Source organism: Bradysia coprophila, unplaced genomic scaffold (assembly GCF_014529535.1).
Source record: "Bradysia coprophila strain Holo2 unplaced genomic scaffold, BU_Bcop_v1 contig_151, whole genome shotgun sequence".
Taxonomy (NCBI): Eukaryota; Metazoa; Arthropoda; class Insecta; order Diptera; family Sciaridae; genus Bradysia; species Bradysia coprophila.
In genome coordinates, this window is record NW_023503423.1 from 6,021,063 (window position 1) to 6,038,593 (window position 17,531).

General features: G+C 39.5%; 4 protein-coding genes and 1 long non-coding RNA gene across 7 annotated transcripts in view; 2 read left to right on the forward strand and 3 right to left on the reverse strand.

Annotated features, from left to right (window-relative positions):
* LOC119074571 (carnitine O-palmitoyltransferase 1, liver isoform-like) lies at positions 1–4,450 on the reverse strand. Its single transcript, XM_037180798.1, has 7 exons — positions 4,378–4,450; positions 2,707–2,986; positions 2,459–2,646; positions 1,435–2,363; positions 1,285–1,370; positions 1,095–1,230; positions 1–909 (listed from the first exon to the last, which is right to left on the reverse strand). The coding sequence occupies exons 2-7, from the start codon at positions 2,982–2,984 to the stop codon at positions 184–186; spliced, it is 2,343 nt and encodes a 780-aa protein (XP_037036693.1). The 5' UTR covers positions 2,985–2,986; positions 4,378–4,450; the 3' UTR covers positions 1–183.
* Positions 2,383–17,531, forward strand: part of LOC119074726 — a 27,379-nt gene continuing 12,230 nt past the window's right edge. Inside the window, exons 1-2 of the long non-coding RNA XR_005087229.1 lie at positions 2,383–2,396; positions 7,803–7,811. This is a non-coding gene — a long non-coding RNA (uncharacterized LOC119074726). The remainder of the gene's footprint in view (positions 2,397–7,802; positions 7,812–17,531) is intronic.
* Positions 4,870–8,506, reverse strand: LOC119074572 (carnitine O-palmitoyltransferase 1, liver isoform-like). The gene is made up of 6 exons (XM_037180799.1): positions 8,168–8,506; positions 7,924–8,111; positions 6,900–7,828; positions 6,744–6,829; positions 6,554–6,689; positions 4,870–5,634 (listed from the first exon to the last, which is right to left on the reverse strand). Exons 1-6 carry the CDS (start codon positions 8,359–8,361, stop codon positions 4,876–4,878), a joined length of 2,292 nt encoding a protein of 763 aa, XP_037036694.1. The 5' UTR covers positions 8,362–8,506; the 3' UTR covers positions 4,870–4,875.
* Positions 10,809–13,709, forward strand: LOC119074575. Its single transcript, XM_037180805.1, has 3 exons — positions 10,809–11,994; positions 12,078–12,110; positions 12,453–13,709. The coding sequence occupies exons 1-3, from the start codon at positions 11,007–11,009 to the stop codon at positions 13,565–13,567; spliced, it is 2,136 nt and encodes a 711-aa protein (XP_037036700.1). The 5' UTR covers positions 10,809–11,006; the 3' UTR covers positions 13,568–13,709.
* The window catches only part of LOC119074647 (leucine-rich repeat-containing protein 58), a 12,392-nt gene continuing 8,472 nt past the window's right edge, over positions 13,612–17,531 (reverse strand). For 2 of the 3 annotated variants that reach the window (XM_037180926.1, XM_037180924.1), the window contains 6 exons: positions 15,411–15,627; positions 15,213–15,336; positions 14,159–14,224; positions 13,994–14,087; positions 13,853–13,935; positions 13,612–13,795 (listed from right to left, as the gene is read on the reverse strand). In XM_037180926.1, coding sequence (XP_037036821.1) covers positions 13,854–13,935; positions 13,994–14,087; positions 14,159–14,224; positions 15,213–15,336; positions 15,411–15,627 — 583 coding nt within the window. In that variant the 3' untranslated portion in view covers positions 13,612–13,795; position 13,853. Of the gene's footprint in view, positions 13,936–13,993; positions 14,088–14,158; positions 14,225–15,212; positions 15,337–15,410; positions 15,628–17,531 lie in introns of all 3 variants that reach the window. The other variant, XM_037180925.1, reaches the window with a different exon arrangement.

Sequence of the window (17,531 nt, forward strand, 5' to 3'; positions counted from 1 at the left end):
GTATCTTTGTACGGCAAACGCCTGTTCACTAATTTCCCCCTCAGCATACAAGGATATAAATAGTGTTGCATGACGACATACGCAGAGATACCAAAATGCTATTGTGGCAGATGTGACAATCATTTAAAACGACTGAGGTCTTTTTCTAATCTTATTTGCGAATTTTTATTTCTAAACTTTGGACTATCTGCCGTTGCTTTTGTGTCCACCATTTTTCGCTGTGAGTACATTGTACTCTTCGAACAACAATTTGATGTCGTTCATGGCTTTTAGAATTCGATCAGCAAAACGTTCACTGTCCGTGACATCACAGCTTCTAACACTCGAAATATGAAAATAAATATTATTTTCGCTGGAAATGATGTACGAAACACCGTAACCATCTTGTGCGACTGGTCCAAAGCCACCACCAGGACCGAGTAGTTGCGGATACTTTTTGAGGTCGATTCTGGGCGTTTGTCCGTGTGGCGTTTGACTGGTTGACAATCGCCATGGTTCACTGATAACATCTTTGAGAAATGGTGAATCGATTTCCAAATACTTCGAGACCACGTACAATGCGAACAAGTGACGATCAACGCCACGACCACACATTGCATCCAAGTATCCAACCTGATGTTGCTTACAAGCATCGCGCAGAAGTTTTACCCGTTCGTGGGTATTTGAATTTTTATCTTCCATTGACTTGACCCAAGCGGACGATTCTACTGTGCATGAACGAACCGTTTCAGTTCGACCGTCTCGATATAAGCGGGTCATCGACGCTTCGTAGGTGAGTGAGAATTTTCCGTAATCTCGGTAGTAAGCGAGCTGTAGTGCCATCTGTATGTAGGCATCGGGAGACAGTTTGCACGATTTTATGAAACCTTTTCCGAAAGCGTCGTGGGACAGTAATTTGTAATCAACGTCCTGTTCGCAACACATTTTTGGAAGAATTATTATTTATTTACATAAGTGATGTCCATTCGATCTGCGTTAAACAGAAAACAAACGCTCTCGAAAATCTTTGCTTCTGTTACAAAATCAAGCTAATTTGTCAATTCGATCGAATGGACTGATTGAAGTACCTAGACTGTAATCGTATTTTTACTCACCGCTGCAAGTTTGAGTGAATCGTTGTATGCATCATCGATAGTCCTCAAAAGGTCTCCGTTGAAACTCCACTGAATTCTGGTTGGGGTTGGCGGAACAATTTCTATTTTTCCAAGCAACTTGCCGTCGGCATCGTAGCTGTAAATTTTGAATTTTTTAAATTTTCCTAACCTAAGGTGTTGCAATTACTACTTTTGTAATTCATCGAGGTGCATGCCTTCCACCATATGTCCTAAAACGGGTGCATCCGACCAAGTATGTTCTGCGTTAAAGGCATACTTTACGAACAAAAGGAGAAACGAGTTGAGTTGAATACAGACTAAAAGGAACACTTTCACTCACCCGTCCATTTGTTCCTACGATCAGTTGAAAGCTTTTGTCGAACCACCTATCGTAAATGGAACCGTACATGCATTGAGAGGCATAATAAGCCATTTTTTCCGACTTTGTATTCGAACCATATTCAAACGGCTTATCATGCAGTACCAGTAACATGGCAGCGCTTTCCACAACTCTGAGCGAAGCTTTGTTGATCCCCGACGAGAAATACTTTTCCCTTGCTATCGCCCAGTTAGTCCGATCCCATGCGGTCAATGATCCAAGATATTTTTCACCCTTCGACGCAATTTCGTTCATTTTCAGAATATGATCGAACTGGTGTTTCAGTTCGCAAGCATTTAACAAGCGACCGTGTTGCTGGACTGTGACTTTGTAATAACAACCGTTGCACAAGACCACAATATGGTCAATGTCCTCGTAGTGTTCAATCTTGTCACATTCTATGCCAGGAACTCTGACCGTATTGTACATACGTCTGTATTGATTCGAGCACAATGGAACAAGTCCCTGAGCCATGATAGGTGTCACATCTTCTTTATCAAGCTTTTCCCGAAATTTCAACATTTCGTAAATTAATCCTGCTGCCCTTGATGTCTGGTCACTGGATGGTATTTTAAAGACATCGTACGAATGGTAGTTACTGTTTATCATCAGTGGAGAACGGCCACGGAGGTAGACGTACTGTTCCCACCAATCAGACACATAATTTGTGGCCCATAGTCTTTTCAACAGCAGGTAGCGTTGCAACTTTTTACCGATTCCGTTCTGGAAGTCTTGAGCTTCTTTAGTGATCCGTTGGTGATCTGCATCATCAATGAGGGGACGTATTGATCGAAGGTAACGCTGAACAGTATCATTCAGACTTGGTAGTGGTAATGTTGGTAGAGATGACTGAAAGCTGTATAGAGATGGCTTGTTCATTTTGATGAGACCTAGAGTTATGTGATAAAAGACATTGGATTGACGTGTGAGACAGACAAAAAGATCTGATATTATATCAACTGAACGAGGCCATTGTAACACTTACTTCCCAACAAAATCCCCCAGATCTTTGTTTTCAAACTGACTCCTTTTCCCCTCGATTCAAACATGAATCCACGGTATGTGAGGAGTATTTTCAAAGTCACTTTCATGACAGCACACAAGACAAGCCATAACGAAAAGCTGGTAATAGCGCAAGCCGTTACATGCCAAGTTAGAGATGACCCAGATGATCTAAGAATATACTTCGTTTTTCAATTCCTTTTTTTAACTTGTCTGAAAGGCTACCCATACCTATGAAGCAGACCAAGAACAACGGTAACCAAATTGAACGGAACTTTGTCCGCCACAAAATGGAGACATGTCACCAGCAAAAAAATTATCCAAATACCTTCGATGTGAGCCGGATAGACAGCATTCCGAATTTTCCTAGTCAATTGGCTTAGTCGACGTGTCCACGATATTGATTTTATTTGCGTGAGATCACTACCATAATCACCATCTGACGTACGACGATCGCCGTGTGATCTCACCAGTTTCGAATAGGAAACAGCTTGATGAGCTTCTGCCATGCCTGAGAATGTAAGTGCAACTGCTGGTTTTTTTTTGGGACAAAAATTTATTCAGTGGAACCGGCATTAATTTCGTTATCGGAAAAATTATCTTATCAACGACAGTGCGTAACAGTGCCGATTCTAAAATATGCTCCTTATCAGTGCGAAAATTACACAAAGGTCGTTGCTACTATATTTTCGTAAATATATCACCTCATGGGAGAATATATATTTTTAACTTTCCAGGTGAAAGATTAGAAATAATTTACGGTCTTCTTGTCTTGACTGCTATCCAATGGAAGAATTCAACAAGATTGCACTTAAAATAGCAAATTAGATTTGTTGGTTGAAATGCTTTTCAGATAACAGGCTACCTGTAATGCATGTGCCTATACAAATATTATTCGACACGATCACCTAAAATCTCCTGTAGAAATTAAACTATCCCACATCCTACATGGAATTTTCAGAGAAATATAACAGATGGCGTTGTTTGATTTTTTCAAAGTTGGTATAATCAAGGTAAATATAGTGAGGAGGTAATGCCATATATAATCGAATCAGATGTGCGGTGACACTAAAGTTTGATACATACGCCATCTCATCCCTTCGTTGAAAGCAAAAAATGGAATAGAAAGTCGGGCCATCTGTTGTGAGATAGTGAAAATATTTTTGTGAAATACAATTAAATCGTAGTCAACCATTTTTTTAAAAAAATGTCATTGGCGTCGAACTTATGTGCTAGACCGCGCGTCTGAATGGCATTACCTCCTCACTATATTTACCTTGGGTATAATGACACTGTTCTCAGTCGCTTCCATATATAGAAGAAAAGTGAAAACAACAGGAAATTTCTCTTCCATAAGGCAAATACTATCATTAGAAGAGGCCGTGCCTGTTTTTTTTTACGTTGCGATTGGTTCAAACTCTCTTCTGTAAGGCAAATGGCGTTGTTTGATTGGATTGTTTATTTGCTCTCCGCTCACTTTCCGTCAGTCTTTCATTGAATGTTCGCGCGAAGAAAACTATTTTTCCAACTCACTGCAAACCAAGCCTTGGAATAGAAATTAAATGTGCGACGCATTGTCACTATTTCTCATATTGGGAGACCAAGAGAAAAGTATACTTCGAAATTACATTTCACACAATTTCAGCCAGCGAGCGCAGCGAGCGCTTTTATAGTTATAAACGTCACTGCATTCTGCTCAATACAAAATATAGGGCCGATTGACCGTTCAAGAAATCTGTTCTACTGCTTGGCAGTGCGTTGATTTTATACCTATTGCGACATCAGCTCAATGAGTCTATCCAACCGACTTCTCGTAATATAAACCAAATCTCGTAGAAATATCAAGATCTCGGACAAAGATATTACGTCACTTCAATTGTCGTATTATCCATTTTGACTCACTTTATTCTCTCAAACAGATTCCACTTTTGATAAATTATTTTTTATTCATAATATTTCAGCAAAATTCTTAGTTTCTACAATGTCTACCACCTTAAGACTGGCAAAAGACATCAATTTCTGTTATGTTTTTCTTTTTGCAAATAACCGCGATTTCAGCGCGTTGAGGAGAGGATATCTTATCGCTCGTTACGTACATTCGTACGTTCAATACTTGCCTTAAGATTACTCCCTATCAGTAGCGGTTTTAATCGATCAATGGACAATGGGGTATTTATCGATAAAAATTGGTAAAGCGTATGTGCAATCGACCTCTGCAGTTTAACTTCGTCTTAAATTTCATCTGAATTCCTAAAACTGATGAGCACTTGAAGATCTTTCACTTTCCAAAGAAAGTTGCGTTTCTTCTTGAGGGTATTGTAATGTTGATAATTGATCCCAAACCGATTTTGTCGGGAACGGTTACATTTATACATAAAACGACCGAGGTTTCATTTTATCTTATTTACGAATTTTATTTGCAAACTTTGGACTGTCTGGCGTTCTTGCTGTTTCCTTCATAATTTGCTGTGAGTCTTTTGTATACTCTTCGAACAGTAACTTGATATCATTCATCGCTTTCCGAATTTGATTAGCAAAACGTTCGCTGTCCGTAACATCACAGCTTTTCACACTTGAGATGTGAAAGTAAATATCATTTTCGCTAGAGATGATGTACGAAACACCGTAACCATCTCGTGCAACTGGTCCAAATCCACCGCCTGGTCCAAGAAGTTGAGGATATTTTTTCAAATCGATTTTCGGCGTTTGTCCGTGAGGTGTTTGACTGGTTGACAATCGCCATGGCTCGTTGATCACATCCTTGAGGAATGGGGAATCGATTTCCAAATACTTTGAAACCACGTACAATGCGAACAAGTGTCGATCGATACCACGGCCACACATTGCATCAATATATCCGGCTTGATGTTGCTTACAAGCAATGCGTAGCAGTTTTACCCGTTCGTTGAGGTCTGACTTGTTATCTTCCATTGATTTTACCCAAGCGGACGACTCTATTGTACATGAGCGAACGGTTTCAGTTCTACCTTCGCGGTATAAGCGGGTCATGGACGATTCGTAAGTGAGAGAGAATTTCCCGTAATCTCGGTAGTAGGCGAGCTGAAGGGCCATCTGTATGTAGGCATCGGGGGATAAGTTACACGATTTTATGAAACCTTTTCCGAATGCGTTGTGGAACAATACCTTGTAATCAACGTCCTGTTTGCAATGATTTAATTATTTTTTTAATAAGGGGAAAACTTCTACTGGACTGTTTTAAGAGGCACCGGCACTTAGCTAAAATTGTAGCCTACATTTGCGTGTTTCTTATTTCATTTTTGTTAATATCTTTTCATCAGAATCCTTTTTGAAAAATGTACGACCGCAATTCCGACCACGAATCTGCTAGCTTTATATAAAAATTAGTTTTGGTTGTAGTCGTTTGATCAGCTCTGAGAAAAGTGAGCAGTTTCATGAAATTTTCATAAACTGCTCATTGTTCTCAGAGCTGGTCAAATTGTTACAACCAAATCTATTTTCTGTTAAAAGCTAACACATTCGTGGTCGGAATTGCGGTCGTACATTTTTGAAAAAGGATTCTGATGGAAAGATATCATCAAAAGTAAACTAAAATCCTGTATTTAAAAATCGCCCTAATGTATGCTTTTCGGAAAAGTACCGGTGCCTCTTAAACAAAAAATTAAATTAAATATTCACGCACGAAACATGGACGTTTTTAACTCGATATTAGCTTCTCCTGTACATGAACCAGACAGGGTATATTTTTGGGAATTTTAATTCTTAGCCAGGCCTTAGTACCACCACATCAATTCTTCAATATTTCATGAACATTGATTCGTTGTTCTGTGGTACGCTACTCAGCAACGGCTGCTGTGTTAATTTGATGAAGGCTAGTACGACGGCAGAGTAAAACAAGCACTCCTGTCTTGTTTACTTTACTTTGCCGTGCTAGTACGGAATAACTAAAGATGAGGTAACAAACTAAAGACAAAAAAATGCGTAAGGTCGTAGAACCAGTTGATCTTTTTTGCGAAATCCGATTTCGGAAAATGGAATTCCTTCGACAGTAAAGTTCTTTCGGCTGACGAAAATGTCTCAAATGAAATTTTTTACTTACAGCCGCAAGTTTGAGGGAATCGTTGTACGCATCATCGATAGTATTTAACAGATCTTCGTTGAAGCTCCATTGAATTCGTGTTGGGATTGGCGGAACAATTAACATTTTTCCATGCAAGTTTCCATCAACATCGTAGCTGTAATTTTGGAATTTTTAAAATTTTCCTAATTCGAAATTACAAAAATTCTACTTCTGTAATTCATCGAGATGCATCTCTTCTATCATGTGTATCAAAACTGGTGCATCTGCCCAAGTATGCTCCGCATTGAAGGCATACTTTTCGTAATACGAAAAAGAGTTTGCGTTGAGTTAACTTTATGGAATTACCTACAATTCGTTCACTCACCCGTCCATTTGTCCCCACGATTAGTTGAAAGCTTTTGTCGAACCACCTATCGCAAATGGAACCGTACATGCATTGAGAGGCATAATAAGCCATTTTTTCCGACTTTAGGTTCGTCCCGAATTCAAACGGCTTATCATGAAGTACTAGGAACATGGCAGCGCTTTCCACAACTTGAAGCGATGCTTTGTTGATCCCCGTCGAGAAATACGTTTCTCGTGCTATCGCCCAGTTAGTCCGATCCCATGCGGTCAAAGATCCAAGATATTTTTCACCCTTCGACGCAATTTCGTTCATTGTCAGAACATGATCGAACTGGTGTTTCAGTTCGCAAGCATTAAACAAGCGACCGTGTTGCTGGACTGTGACTTTGTAATAACAACCGTTGCACAAGACCACAATATGGTCAATGTCCTCGTAGTGTTCAATCTTGTCACATTCTATGCCAGGAACTCTGGCCGTATTGTACATACGTCTGTATTGATTCGAGCACAATGGAACGAGTCCCTGAGCCATGACAGGTGACACATCTTCCTTATCAAGCTTTTCCCGAAATTTCAACATTTCGTAAATTATTCCTGCTGCCCTTGCTGTCTGGTCCCTGGATGGTATTTTAAAGACATCGAATGTATGATAATTACTGTTTACCATCAGCGGAGAACGACCACGAAGATAGACGTACTGCTCCCACCAATCAGACACATAATTTGTGGCCCATAATCTTTTCAACAGCAGGTAGCGTTGCAACTTTTTACCGATTCCGGTCTGGAAGTCTTGAGCTTCTTTAGTGATCCGTTGATAATCGGCGTCATGAATGAGAGGACGTATTGAACGAAGGTAACGCCGAACAGTATCATTCAGACTTGGTAATGGTAATGTTGGTAGAGATGATTGAAAGCTGTACAGAGTTCGCTTGTTCATTTTGATGAGACCTAGAGTTATGTGATGAAAGACATTGGATAGACACGTGAGACAGAGAAGAAGATTTCAAATTATTTCAACTGAAAGAGGCCATTATAACACTTACTTCCCAACAAAACTCCCCAGATCTTTGTTTTCAAACTGACTCCTTTTCCCCTCGATTCAAACATGAATCCACGGTATGTGAGGAGTATTTTCAAAGTCACTTTCATGACAGCACACAAGACAAGCCATAACATAAAACTGGTAATGGAACAAGCCGTTAAATGCCAAGTTAGAGATGACCTAGATGATCTAAGAATACATTTCGTTTTTCAATTATTTTTTAAAAATTTAGTTAGTTTTGCTACCCAGGAAGCCTGTGGAGGACAACATTAACCAAATCGAAAGGAACTTTTTCCGCTGCGAAATGAAGGCACATCAGAAGCATAAAAATTATCCAAATTCCTTCAATACTAGCCGGATATAGAGCATTGAAGGATTTCCTAGCCCATCGGTTCAGTCGTTTTTTAAACGAGTGTAGTTTTAATTGTGAAAGATCCATTTCATTCGACACACATTTCCTAATTTTCTAATTTTACAAAGTAATTGCTATGACCGCGCAATTTTACTGCAATGTAATGAGCTAGTACCGCACTATCTAAATTAAGCTTCGTCGATAAATGATTATCAGTTACTTACTATTAACAGCCTGGTTAACTGTCCCGTCTGAATGTTTATGTAAATAGTAATGCTAAATAGAGTATTATATCATTGATTCATTCACCTTTGTATTCAAAACATTTACAAATTGTTATTTTCGATACAAGTAGCACTGGATGTTAGGTAGTAAATGCGAGCCGAAGACGACGCTGTGTGGGGAAGAACCAAAGCTCCATTAAGTATATCTAACAAGGTAGTTTTATGTATTCTGAACCCAAAACGAAAACTGCGACCAAAGAAAATATTCCATATCGCCGTTATGTCGAGCTGAATTTTTTTTTATTTATAGCATTTACGTTGAGAAATATCGTATTTTCCTACAAGGTTATGTTTAGCCATGCCAATGCCCTCTCTAGCAGACAAACTTCGTTTTAACGCTGTCAAAATACCACCTTATTACTTTGTTTGTAGCATCACACACTCTTTATTAATTTCCAATTTTGCATGTAAAATACAGAGGGTATTGGCATAGCACTGCTTCTAGCACGAACATTAATTTTTCCAACGTAAAAAAGGCTCCAAATTTTCAAATACATGTATGCGTGTACGATTGCATGTGTTGTGGGTTTTTATTAACACCAAGAAATCATGACCCCTCCAAATATTTCTTATGTTAATGCTAGAAGCAGAGCTGTGGTATTTGCCATACCTTGTCTGTAGTTTCAAGTGCGCCACAGTGAGCACATGCTTTGACGTGAGCATACAGTGGGCTATTTTCATTTTAACTCACCTATCCAAGGATATGAAAGAACAGATTGAGACACTTCCGAGTTGATCAAGAAGGCGACACAATCATTATATATTAAAGATAAATAAATTAAAGATAATGTGAAACGTCAACTTGACGAAAATAATTCTTTTATCAGCTTTGTTTTGTTGGATTGTCTCATGCTTTCGTGGGTGCCTTCACCAAGGTAAATATAGTGAGGAGGTAATGCCATATATAACCGAATCAGATGTGCAGTGGCACGAAAGTTCGATACAAACGCCATCTCATCACTTCGTTGAAAGCAAAAAATGGAGTAGAAAGTCGGGCCATCTGTTGTGAGATAGTGAAAATATTTTTGTGAAATACAAGTAAATCACAGTCAACCATTTTAAAAAAAGATGTCGCCATCTCATCCCTTCGTTGAAAGCAAAAAATGGAGTAGAAAGTCGGGCCATCTGTTGTGAGATAGTGAAAATATTTTTGTAAAACACAAGTAAATCGCAGTCAACCATTTAAAAAAAAAGTCAGTTGCATCGAACTTATGTGCTAGGCCGCGCGTCTGAATGGCATTACCTCCTCACTATATTTACCTTGGTCTTCACCAAGGCTACAGACTGTTACCTCTCCAACAGTCTATAGGCTTGGTCCTAGCCTGTTCTTTCAGATCTTTGCACATCTTGCACACCGATCATCTTTTTAGTATGATGTCAACATAGAAGTCTTATTTGATAGCTCACCGGGTCAAATTAACATTATAGTAATTCAATTATTCAATGGAATCTAATTGTAAATCACAGTTACAGTTACTCGGAAATAGTTATACTCACTAATGAATGGAATCGTTTGCTGACCTTTTACCTTTACATTAGTCTAGTTTATGCTTGAAAAGGAACACTGAGTCACCATTAATGGATGCATGTAAATACGCAATAATAAACTAACGTGTAGCAAATTTAAAAAAGGGTTTAAACTAGCCCGGGGCCACACACATCTGATTCTATTATATTTGAAATTATAAAGACGTATGTATCTACATTGATAAATACTTCTGAGACGCTAGACCACATTAGAAATGGAAAAAAGGGAAAATCTTGACAGTTGTACAGAGAATTACACTAGCAAAAAGTGTTCAAGGGCTGTGGACTGATCCTCTTTCTTTCTTCTATATAAAATTTTCATGAAAATTGGTTCATTCCGCCATACTAAATTTTCGCTACAACAAAAAGTTTACACTACGTCGATAATGCCCTCATTGCTTTATTGGAAAAACACTGGAACGATGGCAAAATTTAAAAAAAAATATCAATTTTGACGATGCGAAAGTGACAGTTCATCTGATTTTATGAATGAAATTTAGATTTTCTATAGCAGGAAAATTTTCGATTTGGTGTTGTTCTGGCGAATATTTTCGCGTACGTCGTTGTGTGTAGGATCCAGTTAGCGTCGAACTCTTTTCCAATAAAATTCGAAGATTTCAAATATTTTACCGCCTTACTCAATAAGAATAAACAGCTGGGACATACGACCCACACAGAACCCACACGAGCCACTCGAAAAGCTGTCACATCTGTCACGAAAATAGCATGCAAGAATACGGAATGTCATATGAACAAAACATCATTGTTAATTCAACAAAGTGAAGGTCCAAGAAGATACAATGCAGTAAAGTGAATTTAATTGGAATCATATTACTTGAATGTAATTAGGTTACTGCACATTATTGCATCGGTTGCATTTTAAAATAGTGACGATTGTTGCGGCAATAGTTTCCTCTTTTGATGGTATTTGTTGATTGTAGCACGCGCTTGGAATTCAACAAAATGTCAACTGTTGAAAGTGATGTTGTTATCGGTGAATCGAGCGACAACAAAGAGATTAGAGAGGACGAAGACGATGTGGACATACCGGAGGATTTTTTCGACGAGTTCGAAGATAACAAATTTCTGGATGAAATAGTGGAAATCGTTGTGCCTGAACAGGCCCGCTTGGTTCGAACTAGCGATACAAATGAAAATTCGACTGAAGCAAACGATGAAAAACCCAAGGTGGAAGAATCGACTGAGCCAACCCTCAAACGTTGCCTGGACAAAATTAACGATCTGACCAGATCCATTGAACGTCGTAAGCAAAAACTACAAACAACGCTAACAAAAAGCAGCAAACGTAAACGACGATCGCATACTCGATCGCCATCACCTACAGCCAGTCGTGCGGATCGAAATGTTAGAAATGTTAGAAGTCGAGATCGCCGTTTCTCTCCACGCCGATCGCCCAGTGGTCCGCGAAGTGGCCGTCGCAGTCGAAGCAGAGATCGGAATCGTAGTCGCGATCGACAACGCACGTCCAACGGCACGAGACGGGATCGATCGAGAAGCCAATCGTCAACAAATCGTCCGCGTGCTATGTCCTTCCTGGAAGAATTGGAGCAGAAATTCGCAGAGAAAGGACAAGACTTTCCGGAAAAGGAATTGTTAATTCAATCGCGATCAAAAAAGAACGGTGTGTCGGCAGTGTTGGATCGTCAGGTTGCGGCTACAGTTGGATATCCGCAATGTGAAGTGCCGATGAATATGTCACCGTATATGCCCACCGTACCAATGCCAATGTATAATCAAACGCCATATTCGCCTTACTGGAATGCAAATTACATGATGAACCCTATGGCCACCAACGTGCAGCTTGCGATGCAACCGCTTCCTTTTCAAGCGATTTGTGCGGCTAACGACCCGACGACAATGAATGTGATTCCCAGCGATGCCAAAGCTAGTTAGTAGATTTCCCTAATTTGAATTTTCAGTCTGGATCTGGGTCGGAATTACCTTTCAAAATTTTTCTCTTTCACATTTCAGATGATAACAAATCACGAGGCAACAAAGATGAAGGTAATTGTGCTGCTTTCTTGTCAGAACCAACAACAAGACTCAAACTCAAAGCCTGGACAGTCCTGAAAATATAGTGCTTAAGGTGAAAAGCTCTGTCAAGCTTGAAAATTAAGTGGAGAAGAAGAGTCCAAAAGTTGAGGTGAGTTTCATGTCAGAATCACCTCAACATCCAGATCTTTTCATCACAACATCCACACTTTTTCACCTCAACATCCAGAGCTTTTCACCTCAACATCCAGAGCTTTTCACCTCAACATCCAGAGCTTTTCACCTCACCATCCAGAGCTTTTCATCTCAATTTTCAAAGCTTTCCTAACTTAAAGTTTCGCTTTTCGATTACAGTGATAGCCCGATGCCGAGCCGCAAGTAAGATTCTGCGTGGTGAAGAGAACAAAGTGCCTAAATTGCGATTCCTTTTCACTCGCACGTCTATGCCGATGGACACAGTGGACCAGGAAATTCCGCCGCTGCAGTCGAAAAAGAATGTCGAATTCAAAGAAACCTCGGCCAACGACAAGCCCTGTGCTCCACTAGAGTTTTTGCCATCGCGAACCAGTGAACTGGTGCAAATATTGGGATACAACTGTTCTGTCATTGCGAATCGCTTGCGATTGAAAAATGTTGGCAAAAAGGTTATCGATGAAATCGAGGATATCGACGCAGAAAAGCAACGATCCAAAGAGCGAGCATACAAGGAAATTGAAACGCAAACCGATTCGTACAAATGTCCGACGTGTGTAGTTCGCGAGGCAAAAAGTTTCTCCAACAAATCCACTCAGGCTGAAGCACCAAAAAAAGTCAACATTCGAACACAGACGAATGAGAAAGATTACCGTGTACCGTTGATACGACAACTATCTCGAATTAGTGCTGGCCAATTGGTAGCAGTTTCCGATTTCATCACTTTAATTTGTGAACCGCGCCCATCCACGTCAACCGAAATATTTAGTGTGCGTGAGAAACTTATGGATATTTACAATCTGTCCGAACGGGGTTCCGATGCCATTGAAGCTGAACGAGCAAGAGACCACGAAGCACGACGTCGTGGCAATAATAACAGTTGTCCCAAGCCGAATCCGCCGGTCGAGGATTTGCGCTCAACAATTCGCGGATCATCCGATCATAACATGGCAAGAATACCGCCACCACCACCGCTACTCGTAAATTACCATATGAATGTGGGAATGATTGATCCGGAGCAGGCAGAACGTGAAATGCGATTGCAACAGATGCGGTACGAGGAAAATATGCGTATGATGCAAATTGAAGAGCAGCGAAACAGAGAATTGGAGTGGGAGCATCAGCAACAAATCTTACAGCAACAGAGACAATTGCAACTGCAACGCGAACAAGAGGAAGAAAATGCTCGGCTGCAGGAAATGCGAAACGATCGTCGAAATGGTTTTGGGCGGGGAAACAATCATTGGAATGATGGTCGGGGCCATGCCAGATACTGACACGAAACAAGCTCATCGTTTGCGGATGAGAAATAATGAAGTTGTTACGCTTGCTGTTGATATTTTTATTACAATTAAGGAAGCTATTCCAATTCGGACATTGCTACTGTTGAAGTTAGAAATATATTTTGGAAACCGAGACCGAAACCGTTCAAATTGGCTAGCGAAACAATTGAGAATTTAATTTCCTTCAGCTTCAGTGTCCTGCTAGTTGTTCTGCATCCGTTTCTGTAATTACGTTTTCGTATTATTGATAAGATTCTCGCATCACACTCGTTCATTTACATTAACCCAGTAAGACCTTTCTCATCATGAATCCACTTGCACCTGGCTGTGGCTCCTCAGATTCTCTAACCGGTTCGATGCACCTGTAATGAATGGAATCAGTAAAAAAGAAGCAATTCAATGACCTCCTTCCCAACTCACTTTGACGAACATAAATATTGCAGCAATGGAACGCGATATTTTCCGCAAAAATCGACAAATTTGATGTGCTCGATTCGATTGTCGAAGAACACGCCTGTGATAAAAAGAAAAGAAAATGAAAATTTGGAAAGTGACTCGACCGAATCTTGATCGAATTTTACGAACCAGCACATTTTGGATTCACACAACAGTTAGCACTTTGAAGATATTCCATTAGAGTTCTCGGCACATCTAGAAAGTAGAAATCAATTTGCTGTTAATTGGAGGGTTGGACACACTTTTTTACACTTCACTTTACTTCAAACCAAGAGTTTTACGGACATGGAAATAGTGTTTTCTTCTTAGAATCAAAATTTCCCGGTAACCAAAAAAGTCAAAGTAAATTCACGGTTCAGTCATTTTCCGGTGATTCGTTCGTTGAAGCCTCATTATTTCATTATTTCTGTGCCCGAGTTTTAGGTAGGAAAATCGCATACCATAAAATCGAACGAAAATTAAATTTTAGGAATCAAGATGGACTGGCGATGGTAGAGTGCAACAGGAGATAAATGATGTCATTCAACTCAAGCGAAGAATCAAATCTTTTTTTTTGGTAAAAAAAAACTGAAGGAGAGTAATAGGAGCGGTAGCTGGGCATTGTGGTCTGGTCAAGCATCGGCAAAGATGTGAATTAGGAACGATTCCAATTGCAGTTGAGGCTTCGGAGAGGACAAAGGTCTTCACTTCATCTGTGAATGCCTTAAGTAGTGCCTTTTACGATTCAGAATGCCATTCGATCCCTCAAGGTAGTCAAGCTAGGGCTTATTGTATTTAGATAGGTTCCTGATAGGGACAATGAGGTTTAGTTGATTTGCATGATCAGTGCCGAACTGGCCATACTGGGAATTCTGGCGATTCCAGAAGAATCATTTGCATTTTTATATGAGAAAAGTGCCATTTTAGAATTGTATAGGGCTTCTAGTGACTTCCTCGAAGAGCTTCTGGCAACCAGTCCAGCACTGCGCACGATGAACGAGAATAGAAACGAAGGGTCACAAGATATACGTTTCATGGTCACATAGGGTATTCACTCGACATAATGTTTTGTCTTCGCCGCCCTAAGGTCTTCTTTTTGTCATACAGAGAATTTTGACTAATTTCGCTTTTCGAGTTGTACGAATTGAGAGAATCGAGAGACAACCATTCAATAGTTTCACAATTTCGACCGCGCAAATCTTACCTGTTGGACCATAAGTAATCGATGACGTACGTATTGTTCTAGCTGCCAATTCGAGTAATGAGGCCGGACTCAACGATATATCCTGAACGAATCGAACGACCAACGGATTTTCACGTAGAGACAACTGCAAGTGAAATATTTTTTTTAAATTAATTTATTGCGAGCCAGAAAATTCATTGTGTCGCGTTGATAAATTACCTCAACCAAATTCTTCAGTGTAATGATGTCTCGTGGCAAATGTTTCAATCGGTTTTTGTGGAGTAGCAGAGATTTCAGATTTTTTAATTTAGCGATGCTGGTTGGTAAGTGCTCTATTAAATTGTCACATAGAATTAGTCCCTGAAGTAGAGGTAAATTGCCAACTGTTTCTGGTACATCGGTTATAGCGTTTCCACCGAGAGACAGAACCTGTAAGCTGAGTGAAAATTGCTATTCTAAAGTCTGTGTAAGTTGTGTTTCATTTAAAAAAAGACTCGTTCGCTCGACGTTTCGGTATAGTAGAAGCATTATGACTATCAGAAAGTTACGAATTCGGATGATGAACTCAATGGTACGACCAGAGAGGTTATCATGAATGATATTTCTTTCAATTTGAATTGTACTGAACCCGCGGTTCTCACTCTTAAGAATTCCAAAATAGATGTCCAGGACCTGGACTCCAGACTGCGTCGACTGGACCAGCTGAAGTAATCTTAGACATTCGGTTATTATTAACTGTATTTCCTCTTTGTCCTAATTTTAATTTTATCAACACCTGAGACTAAGACTCTAAATCCTTTAAAACGAATTATGTAAATAATTAGTTGTTGCCATAGCTAATAACCTGATCTCGGTGATATTTATAGTTATATTATCGTACTTATTACATTGTATTTTATGTACCCGTCGACTGGTTTAGTCAAACGGTAAATAAACGAATTGGATTCAATTCCATAAATGCAAATGTGCGATATGTAACAATCAAGTAAAAAGGAAATTGTGGGACCCGGCTTGAAGGTTTGTTGGTCGAAAATATGGTTTGTCAAAGTATATTCGAACAGCTTGTAGAACGTACGACTCAATATAGGACTCGGGATAACTGGTCTGTTCATATCGCCCGGGAATAATTCACCCCTGAAATTCATAAGAATGATGTCTCCTCGGATATCATAAAGGCTTTTGAATTGGAGTTGCACGAAAATTGAGGCGATTTTATAAAAGTCAACAAGACTTTAAAGAAACAAAATAACAAGAACTCTCTACTCGTACCCCACCAACATTAATTAACTAATTGTTTATGTTAGACTTTCCTTCGTAGCAGAAAGTAGTTACCTTTTCTTTTCCGAAAGTAGCTCTGAAATTGAATAATATGCAAGGTAAAGACCTCACTCGTAAAAAATCATTTTCGCAATTCCGGTCCATAATCATCACCTTTCCATGCATCCATTAAATGTCCGTTTTGAAGGTATTTATTTCACTGTATTCCCGGACACAGCGCAATATGAACTTTTTTTCGCACGCAGTGCGATATCAACTTTTTTTTCGCACGCTAAAGAACCTATTACCTTCAACTAAGGCTAAATTTTTATAAATAAAAATCTTGCATTGACCAGAAATCGAACCCCCGACACCAAAAGGTTTTTGAGCACAGAGCAGCGACTATAGCCATTCGGCTATAGAGTCACACAATTATACCGAACGTATTGTTGAAGCGTATATACTAAGCATTGACTACTCGATTTCATTCAACACGTCTCTTTACATCACATTGCAATGTGTATTATAATGCAGCCTTCTTGATCGTTCAAATGAATTTCTGTATACACAAGAATTTTGGAACAAAATGTAGGACATGTTTTGCATTGGAAAGGTGATTATGGCCCGAAATTGCGAAAAACGTTGTATCTACCACGGTAGGTATGCCGGTATTTTTTCGCACACGACGTCTTGTCGACCTCGGCTTCGCCTCGGGTCGACAATCGACATCTAGTGCGAAAAAATACCTTCATACCTACCTTGGTAGATAAATAACTATTACAGCATAGCACTGCTGTAAAAATAATTTTTTCAAATACTGTCGAGAAAAGAGACATTTTCTCCCTTCGAAATTCCATTTCCAACTTTTTCCTCTCTGCCAACACTCTCTTTGAAGTGCGTTGCATCGATGAAAAAAATTGATGTGTCAAATATTGTCATGCGTCAAAAAATACATGTAAAATTCAAGCGTGAATTGACGCATTAAAGATACATTTTCGCGCGTGGTTCCGAAACCGTTCGGGAATAATTTAATCTGTTGCAACAACGACCAAAATGGCAAGGTCAGAAGAAGAATTTCAAAGG